This window comes from Emys orbicularis, chromosome 3, assembly GCF_028017835.1.
Source record: "Emys orbicularis isolate rEmyOrb1 chromosome 3, rEmyOrb1.hap1, whole genome shotgun sequence".
Taxonomy (NCBI): Eukaryota; Metazoa; Chordata; order Testudines; family Emydidae; genus Emys; species Emys orbicularis.
The window spans coordinates 193256461-193278973 of NC_088685.1; the positions used below are offsets into that span (position 1 = coordinate 193256461).

At 46.7% G+C, this 22513-nt stretch overlaps 1 protein-coding gene across 1 annotated transcript in view; it reads right to left on the reverse strand.

The window, feature by feature from the left end:
• Positions 1–19809, reverse strand: part of FANCL (FA complementation group L) — an 86810-nt gene extending 67001 nt beyond the window's left edge. Inside the window, exons 1-5 of the mRNA XM_065400522.1 lie at positions 19702–19809; positions 14928–14986; positions 13980–14040; positions 12191–12247; positions 3756–3853 (exon numbers count right to left, since the gene is read on the reverse strand). Coding sequence (XP_065256594.1) covers positions 3756–3853; positions 12191–12247; positions 13980–14040; positions 14928–14986; positions 19702–19794 — 368 coding nt within the window. The 5' untranslated portion in view covers positions 19795–19809. The remainder of the gene's footprint in view (positions 1–3755; positions 3854–12190; positions 12248–13979; positions 14041–14927; positions 14987–19701) is intronic.
• Positions 19810–22513: the final 2704 nt, after the last annotated feature.

The window sequence follows — 22513 nt, forward strand, 5'->3', positions numbered from 1 at the left end:
CACTTCCTATCATATGAAGAGTGTGGTGACTGTTGGGAGCTGCCTGGGTGCCCCAGGCTGGCAGTACTACCTAGTGATGAATCTCCAGGGACACTCTGCCTAGCAGCTGTAGTCCAGAGTAGCATTGCCAATGGTGATAATCAAAGGCCACTCTGCCTATTGACTATGGTCCACAGTAGCATCACCCAATGGTGAGAGTCAAGGAGCGCTCTGCATAGCAGCTATAGTCCCAATGTGTGTGGGGGGAGGAGAGGGGGGGAGAACAACCCAGGCCCACCCTACTCCACTGGGTTCCAGCACAGGACCCTGCAAAGCAGAAGACCATATAGGTGGCCTAGGGTCTGGTACCCTTACTCACGCCCCCGGATCACTTCCTATCCCGGTTTCCTGTACCTCCGTTGGCATCATGGATCAGTCTTGGGATCCCTCCTCCTGACTTCCTTCCTGGTTTGTCTCTAGAGCCCCTTCTCCCTGGTGACACCGAGTCGTCATCCTCAGTTCCTGTGGTTGACGGGATTCCAGTGGCTTGGCTAGGAGGCTCAGTCCCAACTGTCTGGAGTCTCAGCAGGATGCAGCTGCACCCAACTGCTCTCCTCCTTGGTCAGCCCAGACTAAGCTAAACTGCTCCCTTTTGAATGCTCCCACCACTGAAAGCATGCCCAGCAGAGGCAAGGGGGTATGGCTTCATGCATACAGAGCAGCTCCTTAACCCTTGCCTCACTGGTGTGGGGTTAATACACCCCATCACAGTGACACTGGGGGTGGAAGCCCTTTTATTTTACAGAACCACCAGATTTGTTAGAACATGTAACTCATGTTTCACTGAGAGCATACCAAGCTCTGAAACCCCTTTGCACCAAGAGATGGGGAATAGGAAAGATACTTTCAGTGAAAAGGCGAAGAGATCTACCAAATGTGAAGCTGATAGATGGTATTAGGACTCATAGCACACAGATCAAAATCATGACCGGAATCTGCATATTGCCAGAGGACCGATAAGACTGGTGGTCCTCAGGAGTCTTATATGATGGTGATGAGTTTCTCATGGGTTTTTTTAAAGTGCAATACGCTTGCAGTTGCTGACTCAGCTTTCCCAGAAATATTGGCCTTTAGCCTCATTGTCAAGACCTCTTGTAAAGACACTAGAATATCCTTTGCTTCAGCTGACTTTGCCCTGATGTGTGTCCCTTGTAATACCAATCTCTAAATTTCAAGCAATACATAGACATCATTTGTAAACTTCCTCCAACATGGCAAGAAGATGTTTGTCACCTTCGAATAAGTAACTGTAGTTCCTTCCTCTCAGCATCCCAGATGATGACAAGCCAGGCAGCGCTGGATATTGATTAGGATAGGCACCTGATTACACTATGTGGGGAGGGGTTGTATGTGAGCAGGAGTTGGAGAGGAGGTTCCAGATGCATTTAAATCAGGTTTGAGAACAAAAGACCTAAAGCTCAATGAGAAGATAATTATAATCACTGTGGCCTGTTCCTTCACAATCTTTACTCTCAGTGGCTGAGGAGTGAAAGAAATAAAGGAAGCCACTTAGCCCACTTCTGATATAAGGATGCCACAACCTTTGCATGTGAGTATCTCTCCCTTACGTAGTACTTCTTTTAGTTTTCCAAGCTGTGACAGATAGGTTCATCAATAAGCTTCCACTCTGACCTATGATGCACTGAAGGGCTAAATTGGGTAGACTGCACTCCCTTAGTTCTTAATGTGTCTTCCTGAAACAGCCAAAACTGATTTTCTTTCTTAGTGTAGAACCTTGACTGTGTTCTGCCTTTTAACAATTATATATACACCATTTTTCTGCAAAAGCATTTGCTTGAATTAACTAACAAACTTGATGGGCCATAACATGAGACAGGTTATGCTACATATCTCCTCCTTGGATGACGTTGCCTTCAAGTCTTATAGGAGTTCAAATATGTTCCCATATATGGGGTACAGTATCTACACTACCAGTATCTCTAGGAGATTTATTTTCATATTCTGAAATTTTGGGATGATAATGCTGTAATGATGGATTTCAGTATTTCCACCTGGAATATTGATTTCCTTATAAATTTGAGACCCCTGAGATCTAAAGTGGTCTACATGCTATTAGATTCATAGACTTTAAGGCCAGAAAGGACCATCATGATCATGTAGTCTGATCTCCTGCACACTGCAGGCCACAGACCCTCACCCACCCACTCCTGCATTAGACCCATAACCTCTGGCTGCGTTACTGAAGTCCTCAAATTATGATTTAAGGACTTCAAGTTACAAAGAATCCATCATTTACTCTAGTTTAAACCTGAAACTGACCCATGCCCCGTGCTGCAGAGGAAGTTGAGAAAACCCCAGGGTTTCTGCCAATCTGACCTGGGAGGAAATTTCTTCCCAACTCCAAGTATGGCGGTCATTTGGACCCTGAGCATGTCAGCAAGATCCACCAGACACACCTGGGAAAAAATTCTCATAATAACTCAGAGCCCTCCCCCATCTAGTGTTCCATCTCCAGCTGTTGGAGATATCTGCTACTAGCACAGATGGGCCACATGCAATTGTAGGCAGTCTCATCAGACACTTCCCTCCATAAATTTACCAAGCTCAGTCTTGAAGCCAGTTAGGTTTTTAACCCCCACTGCTCCCCTTAGAAGGCTGTTCCAGGACTTTACTCTTCTGATGGTTAGAAACCTTTGTCTAATTTCAAGCCTAAACTTGTTGATTGCCAGTTTATATCCATCTGTTCTTGTGTCATTTCATCTTTGTTCCTATATATGCAGTAAGCAGGAACATCTCATGGGTTAGAGCCCACTCCCCACCTGGAGAGCTTTCTTCACACAGAAAGCATACCCAGCTGTCTCCCTGTCCGATATAGTTACATTAAAAATATGTTATACGAAATGGTGGCTTGATTACCAGCTGAATGAAGACCTTATAGGATACTACTTGACCAACCTCATCTCCAGAGAACTGATGTGCAATAGTTGATCATGGAAAGACCAAATTCCCTGGTGTTGATTCCCTTCTATGAGTTCCCCACCATTCCTGCCAATGAGCTGCCATGTTGTCACAGCAATATGAACATCTGCCACACACAGTGCTCAGAAAGAGCTGGAATGGACCCAGACAGTTTGCAACCCCAAGCAGGCTCCCTAAATCCACATACTTCCTCTTTTACACAGTGGAGCCAAAATGCCTCCCTGCACAGAAGCCCTTTATGGCTGCAAAGGAGGAGTTAGATTCACCCCTCAGACAGTGTAATGTACTTTTATGTGCTAGTTTGTTAGAACAACTGTATGTCATCTAGGCTTTTATGAAAGGATAAACCCATTTGCTGGTGCAACAGTAGCTTTACCTACTACATGTAACTCAGATATGGTGACATCACTTATCTTTCACTATTTAATGAAAAGTGTCACAATCAAATGATATACAACTCAGTGAAAAAGCAGGAGAGAAAAGGAGAAAGAAGAAGTTGTATTAAAAATATTGTCTATGCTGACAGTTTATAGCACACATACAAATTGATTTCTTTGTAGCAATATGTAGCATCTTACCCTTCAGGTCATTTTTTTTTTTTTAATAGTGTGATAGGCCTTTTGGTTCATATAATAGTTTCAGAAAAGCAAAAGCAGTAGACTGATGTTCTCACTACCAAACTGTTTGACCTGTACAGACTAAATTAACTGATCAAAGATACTTTGCAGCACATATTCTAAAGATAACCTCTATTAAGTAATGAAAACCAAACATACTTATTCCAACCCAATGTTTCTATATCTCTGACAAGGTATGAGTAGTATTCTGGAGGTGGGGGTGCATGCAGCTCTTGTGAATTCTTTAAAGCAGCTTCCTGTTTAAAATAATATTAAAACACACCATTATAAATGGCACACAATTTCATTATTTTTGCATCTGTTCAGTCATACAATTTTAAAATTCATTCAAAAATATTAAGTTTAAGTAAAATTAACTGTACATTACATTTGCTTTTGTTTTAGCCTCCAGATGAAGCAGACAAAGAAGCAGTTTGGTAAAGTGCTTCAGATAATGATGATCAAAACATTTTTTTAACAGATGTTGACACTGTAGTCTTCACATGTAAATATCAGGTGTGCTTTTTAAAAAAGTTAATAAATTTGAAGTCAGGCATCTTGATTGAAAGAACACTTCACTTAAAAAGTAAAAGGTTCTGTTAAGCGCACAGCGGCCTCCTGGGCTCCAAAGCCACAAAGGCAAGTCCTTACTACTTTATGAAATCCTCCCTGTCTTCTTTACAACTTAGTACATAAGGCTTTATATAGCAATTCAAACCTATTCCATTTCCTGAATTTAATACCATGTAGTCCTTGGGGATGAAGTTGAGGAAGAGCTGGTCAAGTGCTTGTCCTCAATGTCCTAGTAAGCGATCTCCTCTGAGAACGAAGTCTAGGGCCATAGAAAAATCAGGCCATATGTTCCATATTGTGTTCATGCACAGTGATACTCATTTCCTAGAAGCATGTTTAAAATAATGTTACATTATTTTAAAGAAAAATAAAATTGGAGGTATATTTCCAATCTAAAACCACTGATTGGAGGTGTTCATTGACTCTCCTCTCAGGAAGACTGGTAGTCCCACTCACAAAGTATGAAAGTAGTCAGGGGCTGAAATGAGAATCCAGGAAAGAGGGGTGAGGGGGAAAGAGGTAGGGATTAGTGCAGATGTGAAAACATAACTGAGGCCTTTATCATGAATGGGAATTGGCTATAGGACAGGCAGAAAAAGCCCAGTTCGAAGGAAGACCAAGGCAATCAAGTTTCAGAACAGATTTGTACAGAAAGCAGCACCCTTCAGGAAAGTTATGAATGCACCAGGTGAAGTTTCGGCAAAAGAATCTGTTCATCTTCTCAATTGTTTGTTGCTATGCCTATATATTGTACCCAAACTCTCTTCAGTTCAGAGTGAAACAAAAAAGTTTTATTAAAGGAACCAGGCAATCCAAAGCCATATCACTAGTTAACTTTAACAGACCTCAGTTAGAAAGACACAAAGAATCCACTCAAATGAAGACTACTAAATGGTGGATTGGGGGAAATGAAAGAACGAATGCCCCTAACCCTATCAAATGGAAAAACACTCCTACAAGTGTGCAATGAGTCCCAGGTTTTGTTTTTCTTGGCGGAGAGATACTATACCAATTTGGAATAGATGTCTTAGTCACATGGTGGGGATTTTCAAGCCATTAATTAGACATTCAATAATGCAATTGTGGATGAAAAGCTGTGATCAAAGACTTCAGTCAACAATGCCATATTTTCTCAGGAAAACTGCCCATTACAGTTAGGAGATTGTCTTATAACTCTTTCACTCTGGCTCTAAGTTGGTTAATAAATGCCTTCTTCAAAATACTATCCAAGACTTCCCAAAAAGCCTTACAAGTAGTGTTTATTAGCATACCCCAGTGTACTCCATAGCAACCTAAAACGAAAGTGTGCAGCAAGATTCCTGGATTTGGAAGCAGTTTGCATCTATTTCTATTTCAGATGTCTCTTTGTAGTAAGAGATAGAAACTTCAAAATTAAAACAGACACTGGAGCACAATTTTGCAAAAAGGGGTGGAGAATCATGTAACAAACAAGGTCCTCCTTATTAGTTTCCAGACAGAACATTAACTAGTAGATTATATTTACTTTAAATATAGATTCTGTATAAAATTCATTATTAGCTAGAATAAATGAAATTTTGGCATCATGAAGAAAAATTCTGGGATGCTCAATGACATTTTCCATTAAAAATAGTAATTTACTGATAAAATAACAGAAATACAACATCGACATCAAAGAGATTTTTCCCAAAGAAGTTTAAAATAAAACCAGTGGAAGGCTTTAAAGAGCAGGGTTCCACATAATAAATTCTGGTTAGTATTTCCACATATTTTGTTGCAATATTCGCAATTTAAGTTTTTATTACTTTGGATGAAGTAATGGAAGATGGGAGGTTTCCTTGCTGATCCATATCTCTTGAAGGTCAGAAAGCGAAGGGGAAAAATGAACTTTCCAAAGCCCAACAGAGCTACAGAATATTCATGAAACAGATTCGTTAGCATTTTGCTCTGTTTCACAGAAGAGCAGCAGCCCTTTTATAGAGTAGAAAGAAATGGGCTACAGTTGCCCTGTTGTCCAGCCAGGCAAAAACTGAGAGAGTACAATTGAGTAATACAGCAATGTGCAAAAACAGTGCTCAAACTGTCAACTGCTCTTCAGAATTTCTTTGTGAACAATTTTTCCCAGTTACCACAACACTTGTTTTCTCACACAACACACTCGCAGTCCTCCCTCATCATTGCCTTGGCTAATAACTCTGCTAGGTCTTAGATAAGCAATAAATACCACTGAACACATTGCTTCGGAAATTAGAGTTACTTTACTTTGATGAAAATGGAGCAGATTCGTATAGCCCAGGGGTCGGCAACCTACGGCACGCGTGCCAAACACGGCACGCAAGCCAATTTTGAGTGGCACGCTGCCTGCCCGGTGAGAGGAGGAGGAGGGGCGGAGGGGCCGGAAAGCGCCACGCTGGGGGAAGAAGGGGGAGGAGGGGGAAGCTTGGCTGCCGCAGGACCAAGCTTCTGCCTCCTGCCCCTGCAGGGGAGAGCGGTGGGGGGGGGGTCCCGGCCCTCCGCCTCACTCAGCCCCCCCACCCACCGCTCTCCGCTGCGGGGGCAGGAGGCAGAAGCTTGGTCCTGCAGCAGCCACGCCCCCCCCCCCCCCGTTTCTTCCCACAACATGGTGCATTCCGGCCCCTCCTCCTCCCCCCTCTCCCTGCCGGCGACGGCCCTTGCGAGGGGGAGCGGAGCAGAGTAGAGCCGAGCGGCAGCGACGGGCCTTGGGGAAGGGGGTGGAACAGGGTATATCCCTCCCAGCCCCCTGCCATGAGCCGCTCAGGGCAGGGGGCTGGGAGCACCCCCACGAGCCGAGCACCCCAGCCTTCTGCCCTGCACCCCCCCAGCCCTCTGCCCTGACCTCGAGTCACCAACACCCAGCCTTCTGCCCTGCACCCCACACACACCCCCAAGCCCTCTGCCCTGCACCTCCACACACACCCAGCCCTCTGCCCTGACCTCCCCCCAACACCCAGCCTTCTGCCCTGCACCTCCACACACACCCAGCCCTCTGCCCTGACCTCCCCCCAACACCCAGCCTTCTGCCCTGCACCTCCACACCCCCCCAGCCCTCTGCCCTGCACCTCCACACCCCCCCAGCCCTCTGCCCTGCACCTCCACACCCCCCAGCCTTGTGCCCTGCACCTCCACACACACCCCCACACCCAGCCTTGTGCCCCACACACATCCCAGCCCTCTGCCTTGACCTCCCCCCAACACCCAACCTTCTGCCCTGCACCTCCACACACACCCCCACACCCAGCCCTCTGCCCTGATCCTCCCCACACACACCCCAGCCTTCTGCCCTGCACCCCCACACACCCCCCAGCCCTCTGCCCTGACCTCCCCCCAACACCCAGCCCTCTGCCCTGCACCTCCACACACACCCCGGCCTTCTGCCCTGATCCTCCCCCCACACACCCAGCCTTCTGCCCTGCACCTCCACACACACCCCGGCCTTCTGCCCTGATCCTCCCCCCACACACACCCCAGTCTTCTGCCCTGCACCTCCACACACACCCCACACCCAGCCTTGTGCCCTGCACCTCCACACACACCCCAGCCCTCTGCCCTGATCCTCCCCCCACACACACCCCAGTCTTCTGCCCTGCACCCCCACACGCCCCCCAGCCCTCTGCCCTGACCTCCCCCCAACACCCAGCCTTCTGCCCTGCACCTCCACACACCCCCCAGCCCTCTGCCCTGACCTCGAGTCGCCCCGCTCAGCCCGCTGCAGGCCTAGGTGAACAGAACCCCAGGCTGGAAGCGAGCTGAGCAGGCTGGTGGCGTAAGTTCAGCATTTTAATTTAATTTTAAAGGAAGCTTCTTAAACATTTTGAAAACATTGTTTACTTTACATACAACAATAGTTTAGTTATATAATATAGACTTATAGAGAGAGACCTTCTAAAAAACGTTAACATGTATTACCGGCACACGAAACCTTAAATTAAAGTGAATAAATGAAGACTCGGCACACCACTTCTGAAAGGTTGCCTATCCCTGGTATAGCCAATCCTCAGATGCACAAAGACCCCAAAAGTATTTTAGAATACTTGATTCAAGAGATCAGATCTTTACAAGATATCATTTAACCTCAATTTTTCAAGCATTGGTCTCTCCATCTTAATTTCATGTTACGTGAATTAATCCAGCATAAATGAAAGAACACCTAAACATGGGCTGAAAAATATTCTATTCTGCCCATTTTATATATAAATACTTCCCATATGATCAATGTATGTTAAAACAAACTGTTATTAAATTTGTAACTATGTTTATATCAATCACAACAGCATTAAACAATCCATGGCATCAGATTTTATTGTCCCTTTGTTTTCTGTTGTCTCCAGTAGTTATTTTCTCCATCAAAACTGTGTATGACACAAAACTGAACCTTTCTAAATAAGCTAGAGGCCTGTTAGATTTCCATTTTGAATAATAAATGTTTTGCTTGCAGACATAGTATAGTTTCTATTTCTTGGAGTTAATTTATCTGATCTGCTAATTCCAGTATATTAATGCCTGGTGAGGGGCAGATACTTTTATTCAGAATTGTGAAATGACTTTTGTATATTGCTCCAATTTTGGTAATATGGTCGCAGAATCTTCAGCATTTACTCTCATCAACTATATCTGCTTTATGTACACACTATCCAGTAAAATCTGTTTACTATTGTTTCAGAAAAGTCAGATGAACCATTTGTTTGACATTCTGCTATATTTCTTTTCAGTCTTCTTCTGACAAAGATGTATAACTACTGTCCACTTACCTTCCAGTGTAGACAAAGAGTTGAGCCATTTGTCTATTGACTACATGGTGTTCTTTATTACCAAATTTAACAAGTTTGCAGAGTATTTGTTTTCATTCGAGAGATACAGACAACCCAATGTACACTCTGGAGTTTAATTTTGCATTTATCAAACAATTCTGATTATATGTCTGCTAAGGCCCTGTGTGCACTATAATTGTTACCTATGTTTAAGTAATATGCTTAAATACAAGAGTGTCCTGCCTATTTTGACCAAATAGGTTTATAACCATGATAAGTAATTGTGTTCTAGCCATGGCAAAGAACAAAACTTTCTCTACACTAGACTTATTTCCTTAATTTCCCATCCTTGCTACCACTAGTGCAGCATCACCGGTGGAAGTACTGGTGTAAACAAGGTGCCAGCAGTCACCAGCATCTTTAAACCTCCATGTCATCTGATCAGCCACAACACTGTTGTTAAATTGCTTGAACCACATCTAAGGTAATATTTCCGCTGCTGCTACCATCAGTGGATTAGTAGCATTAGGTTTTGTCTACACTAAAAAGAGTTTTGCCAATGCAAGTTATGCTGACATACAGCCACCCCTGTAATTAAACCGCTGGTGGATGTCCACACTATCTCCTTGTGTCGGGGGAGCGCATCCACAATAGCAGCTCTTGCACTGACAGAGAGAGCAGTGCACTGTGGGTAGCTATCCCACTGTGCAACTGGCTGCAGGGTGCTTTAGGAAGGGTTTGCAATGCCTCACAGGGGCAGGTACAGGGTCTCAATCCCATCATTCCATGGGCATCCTACTACATTGCCAGCTGCTTTTCAGCTGCCCTGGTAACCTGCAACCTAGCCATCTGTCAGAAAGCATGGATCCTGCACTGCTCTTTAGTATTGTGCTATGCATTATGAACACAAGGCTATAAGAGGATCCCAATGGGGGATGGGGACTATTTGGCTGGGGGATGCCTTGAAGGAGCATATTAATACTGAGCCACAGAAATGTGTGTTGCTGTAGTATGCTGAACCTGGCATTGTTTGTTTGCACTGTGCTATGAACCTTGCAATGACTGCTGTGTATGCCTGAAAAGTAACACATTTTAAATCACTTTTTAAAGTAGCACTCAGTAATATGACCAAACTGACATTGCTGAACACTAAAACAAGACACCCACAGAAGTGTGCGGGGAAGACAGGAGTGTGAGAGAGAGAGACAGAGACAGAATGTGTGTAGGGCAGAGGTCCCCAAAGTGTGAGGCACAGAGGAACACTGGGAGACACGGCCAGGCCTGGGCCAGCCCCCCCGGGGGGATAGGGAAGGGAGCGCCACCCAGTCCCTCTCCGCTCCCAGCTCTGCACCAGCCCCACCCCCAGCCACGGCCCTGGCTCCCGGGCCTGTCCCCAGCTTCGGCCCCGGGTGTGACCCCGCTCTTAGCCACAGCCCCGCTCCTGGCCCCAGACCCGCCCCAGCTGCAGCCCCTGTACTCCTGTCCCTGTGTCCTCCTTCTCCCCACCCCGGGAGCTGCAGCCCCACTCCTAGCCCTGGCCAGGGGGCATGGACAGGAGTAAAGACACTGAAAAGTTTGGGGATCCCTGGTGTATGGGAAGTATGTGTGTTGGGGGGGACTGTGCGTGGTTCAGCATGCTGTCTCTAAGTTCAGACAGCAGCCAGAAGCAATCAATCCTGAAGCAGAAGCTGGTGCACAGAGAGCTGGTATCCCCTGGTCTCCCCACCCCAGCTCAGCAGAGAATGGTATACCGACAGGGGGGGAAGGGGACACCCTGACATCAGCCCCCACCTCGCTACCCGACTCTGCACAGCACAGCAGTCTCTCTCCTCCCCACCCCCGAGCAGCAGCCCGGCCTGCCTGCCTGGTTAATGTTCTGATACCATGGGTACGTCTACACTTACTTCCTGGTTCGGCGGCAGGCAATCGATCTTCTGGGATCGATCCCGGAAGTGCTCGCCGTCGATGCCGGTACTCCAGCTCGGCGAGAGGAGTACGCGGCATCGACGGGGGAGCCTGCCTGCCGCGTCTGGACCCACGGTAAGTTCGGACTAAGGTACTTCGAATTCAGCTACGTTATTAACGTAGCTGAATTTGCGTACCTTAGTCCGAAGTGGGGGGTTAGTGTGGACCAGGCCCATGATTCCCATCCAAGTTCTCCCATCACAGCCTCCTCTCCCCACGGACCAAGGAGATCCACCCCCTCCCCTGTAGTCCAGGCAGGAGTGTGTTTGCTGCTGGAGCGGGCATGCTCAGCTGGGCAGTAGTTATGTGAGCTCTTCATGCTGAGGAATTTCAAAACTTCCTGAGGCTTTGAAAGGGGAGGGGCACATGCCTGTGTAGCTGGATGTAGGGCAGCAGAGTTCAAAACAGTGAGCAGAGCAGTCACGGTGTGATATCTCCTGGAGGCCAGTTATGGCAACCTAACAAATGCAGCGTCCACACTGACGCTTTGCTGCAAAAAGCTCTATGCCTCTCATCAAGGTGGTTTTATTTTGTCAGCAAAGTAAGAGAGTCTTGCCAGCGGGAGGCGTATTGTAGTGTGTACACCTCCACTGTTTTGTCAACAAAAGCTGCCTTTTGCAGACAAAACTGTGTAGCATAGACAAGGCCTTAGTAGCAGCAACAATAGGAAGATTCTGGGGGGAGAAAAAATAGTGTAGCATAGACAGCTGCCAACTCTCCCAAAGGGTGTATCTACACTGTAAAAAACCCCATAACACAGTCAGTCAGTAGACTTGTTTAAAATTTAGTTAATCATGGTTCAGTCCTACCTCAGACAGGATGGAACTATATTTTGAATTGTGTTCCCAAATCACGCTACACGGAACACATTATTCCAGTATGATGGGGTTTTTTAGTTGTTTGTTTTTAAATGTAGAAAAACCCCTGTGAAGACAATATCAAGAGAATGATCCCTTTACATGGTTATGAGATGGGTATCATCCATACAAACCAAAACCTGAGGTAAACACACAATCAGGGAAGTACCTTCTATATGATGCTTAATATAACAGGGCCACTTGCTGAAGTGCTGGGTTATTACTTCTGGAACACTCCAAGCAGTCCAATGAATAAGAACTAATGCCAAATACCATAATTACTAAATAAATAGCAACTAGCTGTCTATAGTCCTAAAATTGAAATATTCTAATAAGGTTCATTTTAAACTTTAAAAAGCTAACATTCATTCATAGCTTTCTAAAAAAAGGCAAGTAATGAGAAAGTGAAAATTAAGACCACTTGAACATCTCCTTGGGATATATTACTCACCAAAATAGTTTTAAGCTCCACCATAAAACTGACCAGATCAGAACAGTGTTGCAACCTCTGGGGAGAAAACGTTATCAATTAATTTCCTCCATCCAGTATGTTTTAGTAACAATTTTAGTTTCATTATCCATTTTCTGATATTGTAATAAATCAAAGATAATGTAAAATGGGGGAAATGCAACAGATTTAAACTATATTTCAGTTAAAAAATAGAACAAACTGATTTCAATGTCAGAAATTTTGCTGAATAAATTAAGTACTTTCTTCATATAATTTAACTGAAGCTGACAGCCAATGAGAACAAGTAGTCTTCGGGATTGTCTACACTGGCAATTAACAGTGCTGCAACTTTTTCGTTCAGGTGTGTGTTTTTTCACACCCCTGAGCGCAGCAAGTTGCAGTGCTGTAAAGTGCCAGTGTAAACAGTGCCCCAGCGCTGGGAGCCGCCCTCCCAGCGCTGGGAGCCGCCCTCCCAGCGCTGGGAGCCGCCCTCCCAGCGCTGGGAGCCGCCCTCCCAGCGCTGGGAGCCGCCCTCCCAGCGCTGGGAGCCGCCCTCCCAGCGCTGGGAGCCGCGCCCCTCGTTGAGGTGGTTTTTTTAGAGCACTGGGAGAGCTGCGCCGCTACCGCACAAGGCATGTTAAAGCGCTGCCATGGCAGCGCTTTGGCGTTGCCAGTGTAGACTAGTCTTTCGTGATTCAGAGCCCATTTAAAAATCTTCCCTCGGTGACTAAAATTAAATTTAAACCCCACCCTCCCACATTTGGGTGTGTCAGTGCATTTCTACTTTTCAAGTCCCCAATTTCATTCTTCTGGGTGATAAGTCAAACTCTGCTCCTAAAGAGCTGTAATAAATAAAGGCTGTAATAGATAATTATGTTAGCTAGCTGACGCTATGGCTATACTAGCACGTTTTTCGGCAAAACTTTTGTCTGCAAGGGGTGTGAAAAAAAACACCCCTTGATCGACAAAAGTTTCACTGTCAAAAGCGCTGTTGTGGACAGCACTATGTCAGTGGGAGAGCGTCTCCCACCAACATAGCTAGTGCTTCTTGTCGATGCTGGTTTAATTATGCCGTCAGGAGAGCTCTCTCCTGTGGGCACAGAGCAGCTACACGGGAGACCTTACAGCGGTGCAGTTGTAGCAGTACAGCTATACCACTGTAAGGTCCGTAGTTTAGACACAGCCGTAGACTAGCTTTTTTTTTTTTTTTTTTTTTTTTACCATAACTGAATGGGTAATACCATCTTGGAAATGAAAGTAGCCATCACAATTCTGTAGCCAGGATGGCCCCCACAGAGTTTCTCTGGACTGCCCACTATGGGCCCTATCTGGAAGAATAAGGGTAAGTTCAGACTACACAAGCAACTATATAACCCTCCTATTATGACAGTTCTTTTAAACTCTCTTTTTATATTAAGTACTATTAGTAATAAAGAGCATGAGAAAAAACAAGAGGAAAAAGACAACAGCATAATTGTTTTCAGTTGTGGGCTTTTTAAAAATAGTTTCCCATAAGATGTCAGCTGCTTTAATATAAAGCATTGGTACATCTTAATAGTCTTCAAAGACTGAAGTTTGCAGGAAAACGAAGAAGTTATTTACAAGACTTCACTTATCTTTCTTCGGGGTAAGTTATAATTCCCCAAGCACTGCAAAACAATACATCTTTACTGTACAGTTAATGGAATTTTTTCTTAAATACTTTTAGAATGGTGTGGATGAGTAAAAGCTTTTCAAATTTAATATTCATATTTTTCAAGCTCACAATGGTTTTATAAGAATAATATACCTGTTTCACAATCTGGTGATATCCATGCAATACCTTCTTTAGACACCAGCTACAGTGTATCCTAGAAATACAGTTTTCATAGTTTTAACTTGATTCAAGTGATCTTTAAACAAGGAAACAACATATGAAACAGAAGTCCATCTTACTATTTACAAAGTTCTCTCTCACCCACCTCCCAGAAAAACAAGAAAAAAATATATTTTCCAACTTTGAATTTTTTATACTAAGATGAGTTACTTATATTTTTAAATGTCACTTTCTCCAGCCAAAGTTCTTTAAAAAATTAATAAGTAGACATTTACCTATAAGCCAGTCTCTATTCTAGGTTGAAAACAACAACATAATTCTTACAAGTTAATATGGCTTCGTAACAGATACTAGAATTAAAAAAAAAAATCCTGAAAATTTCAGAGTTAACTGCCACACATTTTAGTGGGGATATTGAAGATGACGACAAAAGTATACATATAAAAAATAAGCATTAATAGCTTACAAGAGCTAATTAGTTATTGCATTGTAAACTCATGAAAGTTAAATTATTTTCTTATTTTACTAATCTTCAGAGAAGAATATTAACTGCAATATGGATCAAAGCAACATGGTCGAAAAGACTTTTCATCTTACACTGTATGCTCTTTCGGTCTATTACTTGGATATATTTGTATAACTCCTAGGACAAAGGGCATGCAACCTATTTGGATTCCCGGACACTACAATATGAATATTAAATCGCCACCATTCTTAAGCACACTTTTTTTCAGGTACTTACAACTCAATGAAAACAGTATTATTTGGATAGAATTTTCACATAGTTATCAGACAATGAGCAAAAGAAGCCTGAGGCCAGCTACTCTGTGACACTAGTATTCATATATGTACACAAACTCATACATCCCCACTGTAAGTCAGAACAAATGTAAGTGTATTTATTGTGAAATATTACCTCACCTTGCATTTTTAAGCTGAAAATCTGATGGTAACAGTATCCTTATATGGAAGTCTCTATCCTAGAAAATAAGTGTTTAGTTAAAATGCAAGTTTGCAGATGTATCAAATAGAGAAAATACAGAAACAACTCATAAAGGGAAGCTGCTATGAGAAAAATGGAGGAATAAACTTATCTTATATGGATTTTTTTTCTGCATCAGAGACTGCATTATTCCAAACATTGTTTCTTTAATCATACAGTACAGTATGTTATCTTTCAGATGAACAAAATTGATAGAGGAAGAAAATCTTTAGGTAAGAGATCTCTGAAACTTTCTCAGTTCACCAGAGTGCAGACTTTTAGGGTAGGTCTTCACTGCAATTAAACACCTGTGGTTGGCTGTCAGCTGACTCAGGGGCTCAGGCTGCGGGGCTGTAAAACTGCAGTGTAGACATAGAATCATAGAATATTAGGGTTGGAAGAGACCTCAGGAGGTCATCTAGTACAATCCCCTGCTCAAAGCAGGACCAACACCAACTAAATCATCCCAGCCAAGGCTTTGTCAAGCCAAGCCTTAAAAACCTCTAAGGATGGAGATTCCACCACCTCCCTAGGTAACCCATTCCGGTGCTTCACCACCCTCCTAGTGAAATAGTGTTTCCTAATATCCAACCTAGACCTCCCCCACTGCAACTTGAGACCATTGCATCTTGTTCTGTCATCTACCACTACTGAGAACAGCCGAGCTCCATCCTCTTTGGAAACCCCCTTCAGGTAGCTGAAAGCCGCTATCAAATCCCCCCTCACTCTTCTCTTCTGCAGACTAAACAAACCCAGTTCCCTCAGCCTCTCCTCGTAAGTCATGTGCTCCAGCCCCCTCATTTTCATTGCCCTCCGCTGGACTCTCTCCAATTTGTCCACATCCCTTCTGTAGTGGGGGGACCAAAACTGGACGCAATACTCCAGGGCACACTGCCGACTCATATCCAGATTCTCGTCCACTGTAATCCCCAGGTCCTTTTCTGCAGAACTGCTGCTTAGCCAATTGGTCCCCAGCCTGTAGCGGTGCATGGGATTCTTCCTTCCTAAGTGCAGGACTCTGCACTTGTCCTTGTTGAACCTCATCAGATTTCTTTTGGCCCAATCCTCCAATTTGTCTATATCACTCTGGACCCTATCCCTACCCTGCAGCGTATCTACCTCTCCCCCCAGCTTAGTGTCATCTGCCAACTTGCTGAGGGTGCAATAAAGGTGTTGAACAAAACAGGTACACTAAGAGACATGCAAGCTCTTACAAAATTCTTACAGGACACCTTATTTTTGTTTTTAAAAGCAACCTACAACTCTTAAGTTAATTCTACAATTAGTTACACATCAAAGACTCCAAACAGTACAAAATAAAAGGCATCTAGCATGCAAGCTATTTTAAAATTTTAGCTTTTATTTTTGTTTTAGGTCCCCCACACTTATGAACTAATAGCTGCTGCACTCTGAGATATCCCAGCTAACACACAGCTTCAAGGGAAAATGGAACCAGTTTGTAGGGAATCATTTTTGTGTGCACAAGAATGTATGTGCATGTGTGTGTGTGTGTGTGTAAAGACACAGTTTTGCAAACTGTAGAAGCTCATCCTATAAAGACTTACACTGTCAGGTTTAGTTTTATGCATGTAAGTAGTCCTAGTGACTTCAGTGCGATTGAGGTTAAACACAGTAACATGGTCTTTGAAATATCAGGTTTTATTTTACCTTAAACATAAAAAAAATCTACTTTATAAACAATAATATGCATTTGAAAGAAAGCAACTACCTAGAAAACTTGCATAGTAATGACATCGCTGAAGATCTGGAACAAAGCCAAGATTAAAACAAAACAAAAAACCCACACACTTCCATGCTGAATGTCTCCTTTCCCCTTGCTACTGTAGAATTCATTGCAAAACCCTAATGTAAGCTCATGTTTTATAAAAGGATAATTACAGGCCATCTTAAAATCTTAGTTTGTCATTAAGACTTAAGTCCGATCTACAAATTCACACGGGTTTGAATCAAGGGTTGCACCAGACCTTCAGTTAAACCAGTGCAGTTTCTATGGTAGATAAGCAATTAGAGAAGCTTGTTTAAGACACCAGCAGGTCAGCCATAACATCAGCAAAGATACAAATAATGTTTGGGGAAAAAACATGCCGACATTTTTAAAAAAAATATATACACAAATTTTGCTCCAAGGAATGGACATCCCAAAGACACTGCCTTATAGTGGTTTCAAAATATAGAGAAACAAAAAAATGTACCCCATAACCTTTACTTTCATCATATATTACAACTCTGAATTTTATTACACTTAAATTAGGGCTACCATACGTCCGGATTTCCCCGGACATGTCCGGCTTTTCATTCTTTAAATAGCCGTCCGGGGGGGATGTCTAAAAATCTAAAAATGTCCGGGATTTCCCCCCGGTCGGCTATTTATAGAGCAAAAATAACAGGAGTACTTGTGGCACCTTAGAGACTAACAAATTTATTAGAGCATAAGCTTTCGTGGGTTGTAGCCCACGAAAGCTTATGCTCTAATAAATTTGTTAGTCTCTAAGGTGCCACAAGTACTCCTGTTATTTTTGAGGATACAGACTAACACAGCTGCTACTCTGAAACCTATTTATAGAGCGAAAAGCGGCGGCCAAGCGCCGCTCGGCAGCCAAAGCCCTTTCCCGGCTCCCCCCATCCCCTGCAGCCTTAGCACGCCTCCCGGCCCCGCAGCTGTCCACCCCTCCCCCCAGCTCACTTCCCCCTCCTCCCCTCCCCTGAACACTCCGCCCCCTGCTCCTCCCCCTCCCCTGCTTCCCGTGAATCAGATGTTCGCAGGAAGTCTGAAAACAAGCCAGGGCAGGCAGCAGCAGCAACAGGTAAGCTGGGGCGGGGCGGGGCGGGGGAACGCGAGGAGGAGGGTTCCGGGGAGGCGCGGCGCGGCCCAGTCCGGCCCTGGCCGAGCAGCTCCCTCCGGCCCCGGCCAAGCGGCTCCGGCCCTGGCTGGCCCCAGCGGCTCCGGCCCGGGCCCCGGGGCACTGGCCCCGGCCGAGCGCGCCGGCCCGGCCCCGGCTGAGCAGCGCCGGCCGAGCACCCCCGGCCCCGGTGCCAGCGGCTCCGGCCTGGCTCAGCTCGGGCCCCGGGGCACCAGCCCCGGTTCCGGCCGAGTGTGCCGGCTGAGCACCCCTGGCCCCAGTGGCTCCAGTCCCGGCAGCCAGTCCCGGCTCCAGTCCCCCCAGCAGCTCCGGCCCGGCTCGGGCCCCAGGGCACCAGCCCTGGTTCCGGCCGAGCGCACCGGCCCCGGCGGCTCCGGCTTGGCTCGGGCCCCAGGGCGGCAGCCCCAGTTCCGGCTGAGCGCGCCGGCCCGGCCCCGGCCGAGCACCTACAGCCCGGCCCAAGCCCTGCGACCCCGGCCAGAGCACAGTCCAATTCCTGGGCTCTTGCTAAAGGCGGCCCTGGTCAGGGGATAGGGAAGGGGGGGTTGGATGGGTCGGGAGTTCGTGGAGGGGCTTTCAGGGGGGCAGGGGTGTGGAGAGGGGGTGGGACAGACAGGGAGCAGGGGGGTTAGATGGGTTGGGGGTTCTGGAGGGGCTGTCAGGGGGACAAGGGTGTGGAGAGGGGTCGAGGCAGGCAGGGAGCAGAGGGGGTTGGATGGGTCGAGTGTTCTGGGGGTCCTGTCAGGGGGCGGGGAGTGGTTGGCTAGGGCGTGGGAGTCCCGGAGGTCTGTCTGGGGGAGGGCATGTGGATATGGAGCGGGGGTGTGGAGAGGGGTGAAGGCAGGCAGGGAGCAGAGGGGGTTGGATGGGTCGGGAGTTCTGGGGGTCCTGTCAGGGGGCGGGGAGCAGTTGGATAGAGCATGGGAGTCCCGGGAGTCTGTCTGGGGCGGGGGTGTGAATATGGGGTGGGGGTGTGGATCAGGGTCGGGGTAGTCAGGGGACAGGTAGGGTCCTAGGGGGGCAGTTAGGGTGGGGGGGTTCTCAGGAGGGGGCAGTCAGGGGACAAGAAGCAGGGAGGCTTAGACAGGGGGTGAGGTCCTAGGGGGCAGTTAGTGGCAGGGGTCCCAGGAGGGGGCAGTCAAGGGACAAGGAGCGGGGGGGGGGGGGTTGGGAGTTCTGAGGGGGGCAGTCAGGGGGTGGGAAGTGGGAGGGAGTGGATGGGGCAGGGCAGGGGCAGGGCTAGAGTGGGGCTCCTCCCCCCCAGTGTCCTCTTTTTTGATTGTGGAAATATGGTAACCCTAACTTAAATGTCCTTTTTTTCCCCCCAAGAAAGAAGCAAATGTAATTCTGACCTTTTCAAAGGTCAAATAACTATGATACACTGTTTCATTGAAGTACAGAAAGGTAGCAAGAAGTAACTAACTTTAAAAGGGACATGGTCAATTTGGAAGTCACATTTCTGGCTAAAGATTTCACATATTCCAGAAATATAAACACCTACTTAGGCTATTCAGATAGAAAAGATATTGGGGGCGGGGGGAGAGGAGGTGGGAGGAAGGGAAGGGACATGGAGTTCCTTTTCTTTTGTGCAGTTACAGTATGTTGTATGTACTCAGTGTCACATGTCAGTGTTTACTCATGTCAAGTAAGAGACCTGCAGAGGAAGCAAAAGTGACCAGAGTTTGTAATGATGTCTATTGTAGGGCACGGACCCCCGCGCCGACACTGACCGCGCCCCGCTCACTGGGGGAGGGGGAAGGGGAGACTCCCTCACAAGCCTCCCCTCGCTCGCTAGGGGGACGACACTCCCTTAGGGCGGTGCTGCCGGTACCTGCACGGTGACGAACCCCTCGTAGACGCTCCGCTCGCGGTTCTGAGGCAGGAGCAGCGGGCACTGGCGCAGCAGCGCCCCGGAGCCAGCCATCTCCCGCCGCGCGCGCGCGCGGGCTGGCGGCGCAGTTCTCCTGTTCGAATCGAATCCCACGCGCCACACCAAAACCCACCTCTTCACGGGTTACGCGCATGCGCCCAGACTCTGCCGCGGGGAGCCGGCGAGCTCTGGCTGGGCAAAGTGGCGCGTACGGCGCTTGAGGACAGTAGGGGCGGCGGGAGGGCGTGGCTGTGTTCGGGGGCGGGTTATAGATTTGCGCGAGGCCGCTGCTGCCCGGGATCGCGCTGTAGGGCTGAGCCCTGATGCAAGGCAGTGTGTTGGGCTTTAGGCCGAGTGAGACCCAGGCAAGGCGTTCAGAGCTTTTTCCTGTGCGGCGTGTGCGAGCCCCTGCGCTCCCTCCTGCGGAGCCAATGCCCTCAGGTCCCTCCATGGGCCTTCGGTGCGCCTCAGCTGGAGTGGGCTCCGGTGAGCTGATCAGAGCTGGGAAAGGTGAGAGGGAGAGCCCGGCCCAGGCAGTGCAACTCAGCCATTGTCCCAGTTCAGTCAGCGATTCAGCAGCAGTGCATGGCCGGGGGCGCACGCTGACTGCACTGCAGAGCTAGGGCTTTCCCCCCTCAGCAGAGCGTAGCAAACTAGCAATGCATTCCCGTCTCCCCCCGGCAGTCGAGCTCTGCTGGCTGGGCTAGACAGGCTCTTGCTAAGTCCTCGCTACCTCTTTGGTACCAGTAGCACGCAGGGGTAACTAGAAAGGAGCCAGTAGGTGCACTTGGGAGAGTAGAAATGCAGTTGTTCCTGGCGCCTGCGTAGGGGACCAAAGATTAGGATAGGATAGCTCCTTAAGTTTTTTGATTTGTTATATTACAGTAGCTCCTTGAGACTCGATTGTGCTAGGCACTGTACCAACGAAGAGGAAGTCCCTGTCTCCAAGAAATTACAATCTAAATGGACAAAACAATCAAAGAGCGAGTGTGTGGGGGGGGGGGGCGGGAGTAGTAGTATTCCCATTTTTCTGATGGAGAATTGAGGCACAGTTTTAGGATTAGGACAGAGATTAAGTGATTTTTCAAGGTCACTCAGGAGGGCTGTTGCAAAGCCAGGAATTGAACCTAGATCTCTTCACTCACAGTCTAGTGCTTTAACAACAAAACCAGCCTTTCCTCCTGCACAACAAATATGGGGACACCTGCACTCTGGCCAATGCACAGAGCTAATCTACTAGTGTCATGGTTCTGGTGTTTTGTTCCCATTCTGCCACTAACTCACTGAGGAAATATTGAAGCAGAGCCCCAGCAGGATATTAGGTGAATTTCAAATGAGAGGTAATGCCTATGTCCTAAGACTTGTAAGATCCTATGGTAGCTTCTACAAGAATAGGTGGTCACAACAGTCTATGATTTCCTATATTCTTGATGCTGGTTAATGTGTTTTGACATGCAAATAGGTAAGTCATTGGAGCTCACCAGACCTTCAGTTTATCGGTGATACTGAGTATGATAGTAGTAGCAGTTGAGTTCTCTACAGATGGTGCTTGTTTGCTTTAGACTATTCAGTTTCCTTGCCTCTGAGCACGGGTTCCCAAACGTGGTTCACGGCTTGTTCAGGGTAAGCCCTTCACCGACCGCAAGACTCTTTATTTACCTGAGCGTCTGCAGGTATGGCCGCTCGCAGCTCCCAGTGGCCGCGGTTCGCCGTTCCCGGCCAATGGGAGCTGCGGGAAGCGGCCACTGCTTCCCGCAGCTCCCATTGGCCAGGAACGGCGAACCACGGCCACTGGGAGCTGCGAGCGGCCGTACCTGCGGACGCTCAGGTAAACAAAGCGTCTCACAGCCCACCAGGGGCTTAAACTTGGTTTGTGGCTCGTTCAGGGTAAGCCCCTGGTGGGCTGTGAGACGCTTTGTTTACCTGAGCGTCCGCAGGTACGGCCGCTCGCAGCTCCCAGTGGCCGTGGTTCGCCGTTCCTGGCCAATGGGAGCTGTGGGAAGCAGTGGCCGCTTCCCGCAGCTCCCATTGGTCCGGGAACGGCGAACCGCGGCCACTGGGAGCTGCTAGCGGCCATACCTGCAGACGCTCAGGTAAATAAAGAGTCTTGCGGTCCGTGAGGGGCTTACCCTGAACGAGCCACGAACCAAGTTTGGGAACCCCTGCCTCAGAGGATCCTTGAAAATGTGAGATTTTACTAACCATTTCAAGCAACATTTTGCCATCTGATCCCCACAGATTGATGTAATATTGTCTTTAATTTACCTTTGTGCCAGATGCTTTCTATTTGCATCTGTTTATGAGCATCTCATTATGCAACGTTTCACCTCAAACAGTTAATCTGATGCTTCGCAGTAAATTGCATACTTAATTAATAAATAAAATGTGCTTTGGATCAAAACATTTCTTCTCTTGAACTATTTTCTCTCAAAGTGTACCTTACACCAATAATTACCTTATTTAATTACTTGGTTCCTGTGTACCTTATCAGAGTTGGCATTAGCCTTAATAGCATCTCATGCAAAACTAAAGAAGCACCACCCTTCCTTTTGGCCATGTTCTTTTAGTCTCCAGTATTACAGCAGATGTCAATTCATGTGTCTCTAATCATGTATAGTTACTGTGTAAAACTCATAAATAAAAACAGTACTCTAATAGTAAGAAACTTAAATGAATAGCTTTCTAAGGGTATGTCTACACTACGGGATTAATCCGAATTTACAGAATTCGAATTTTGGAAACAGATTGTATAAAGTCAAATGTATGCAGCCAC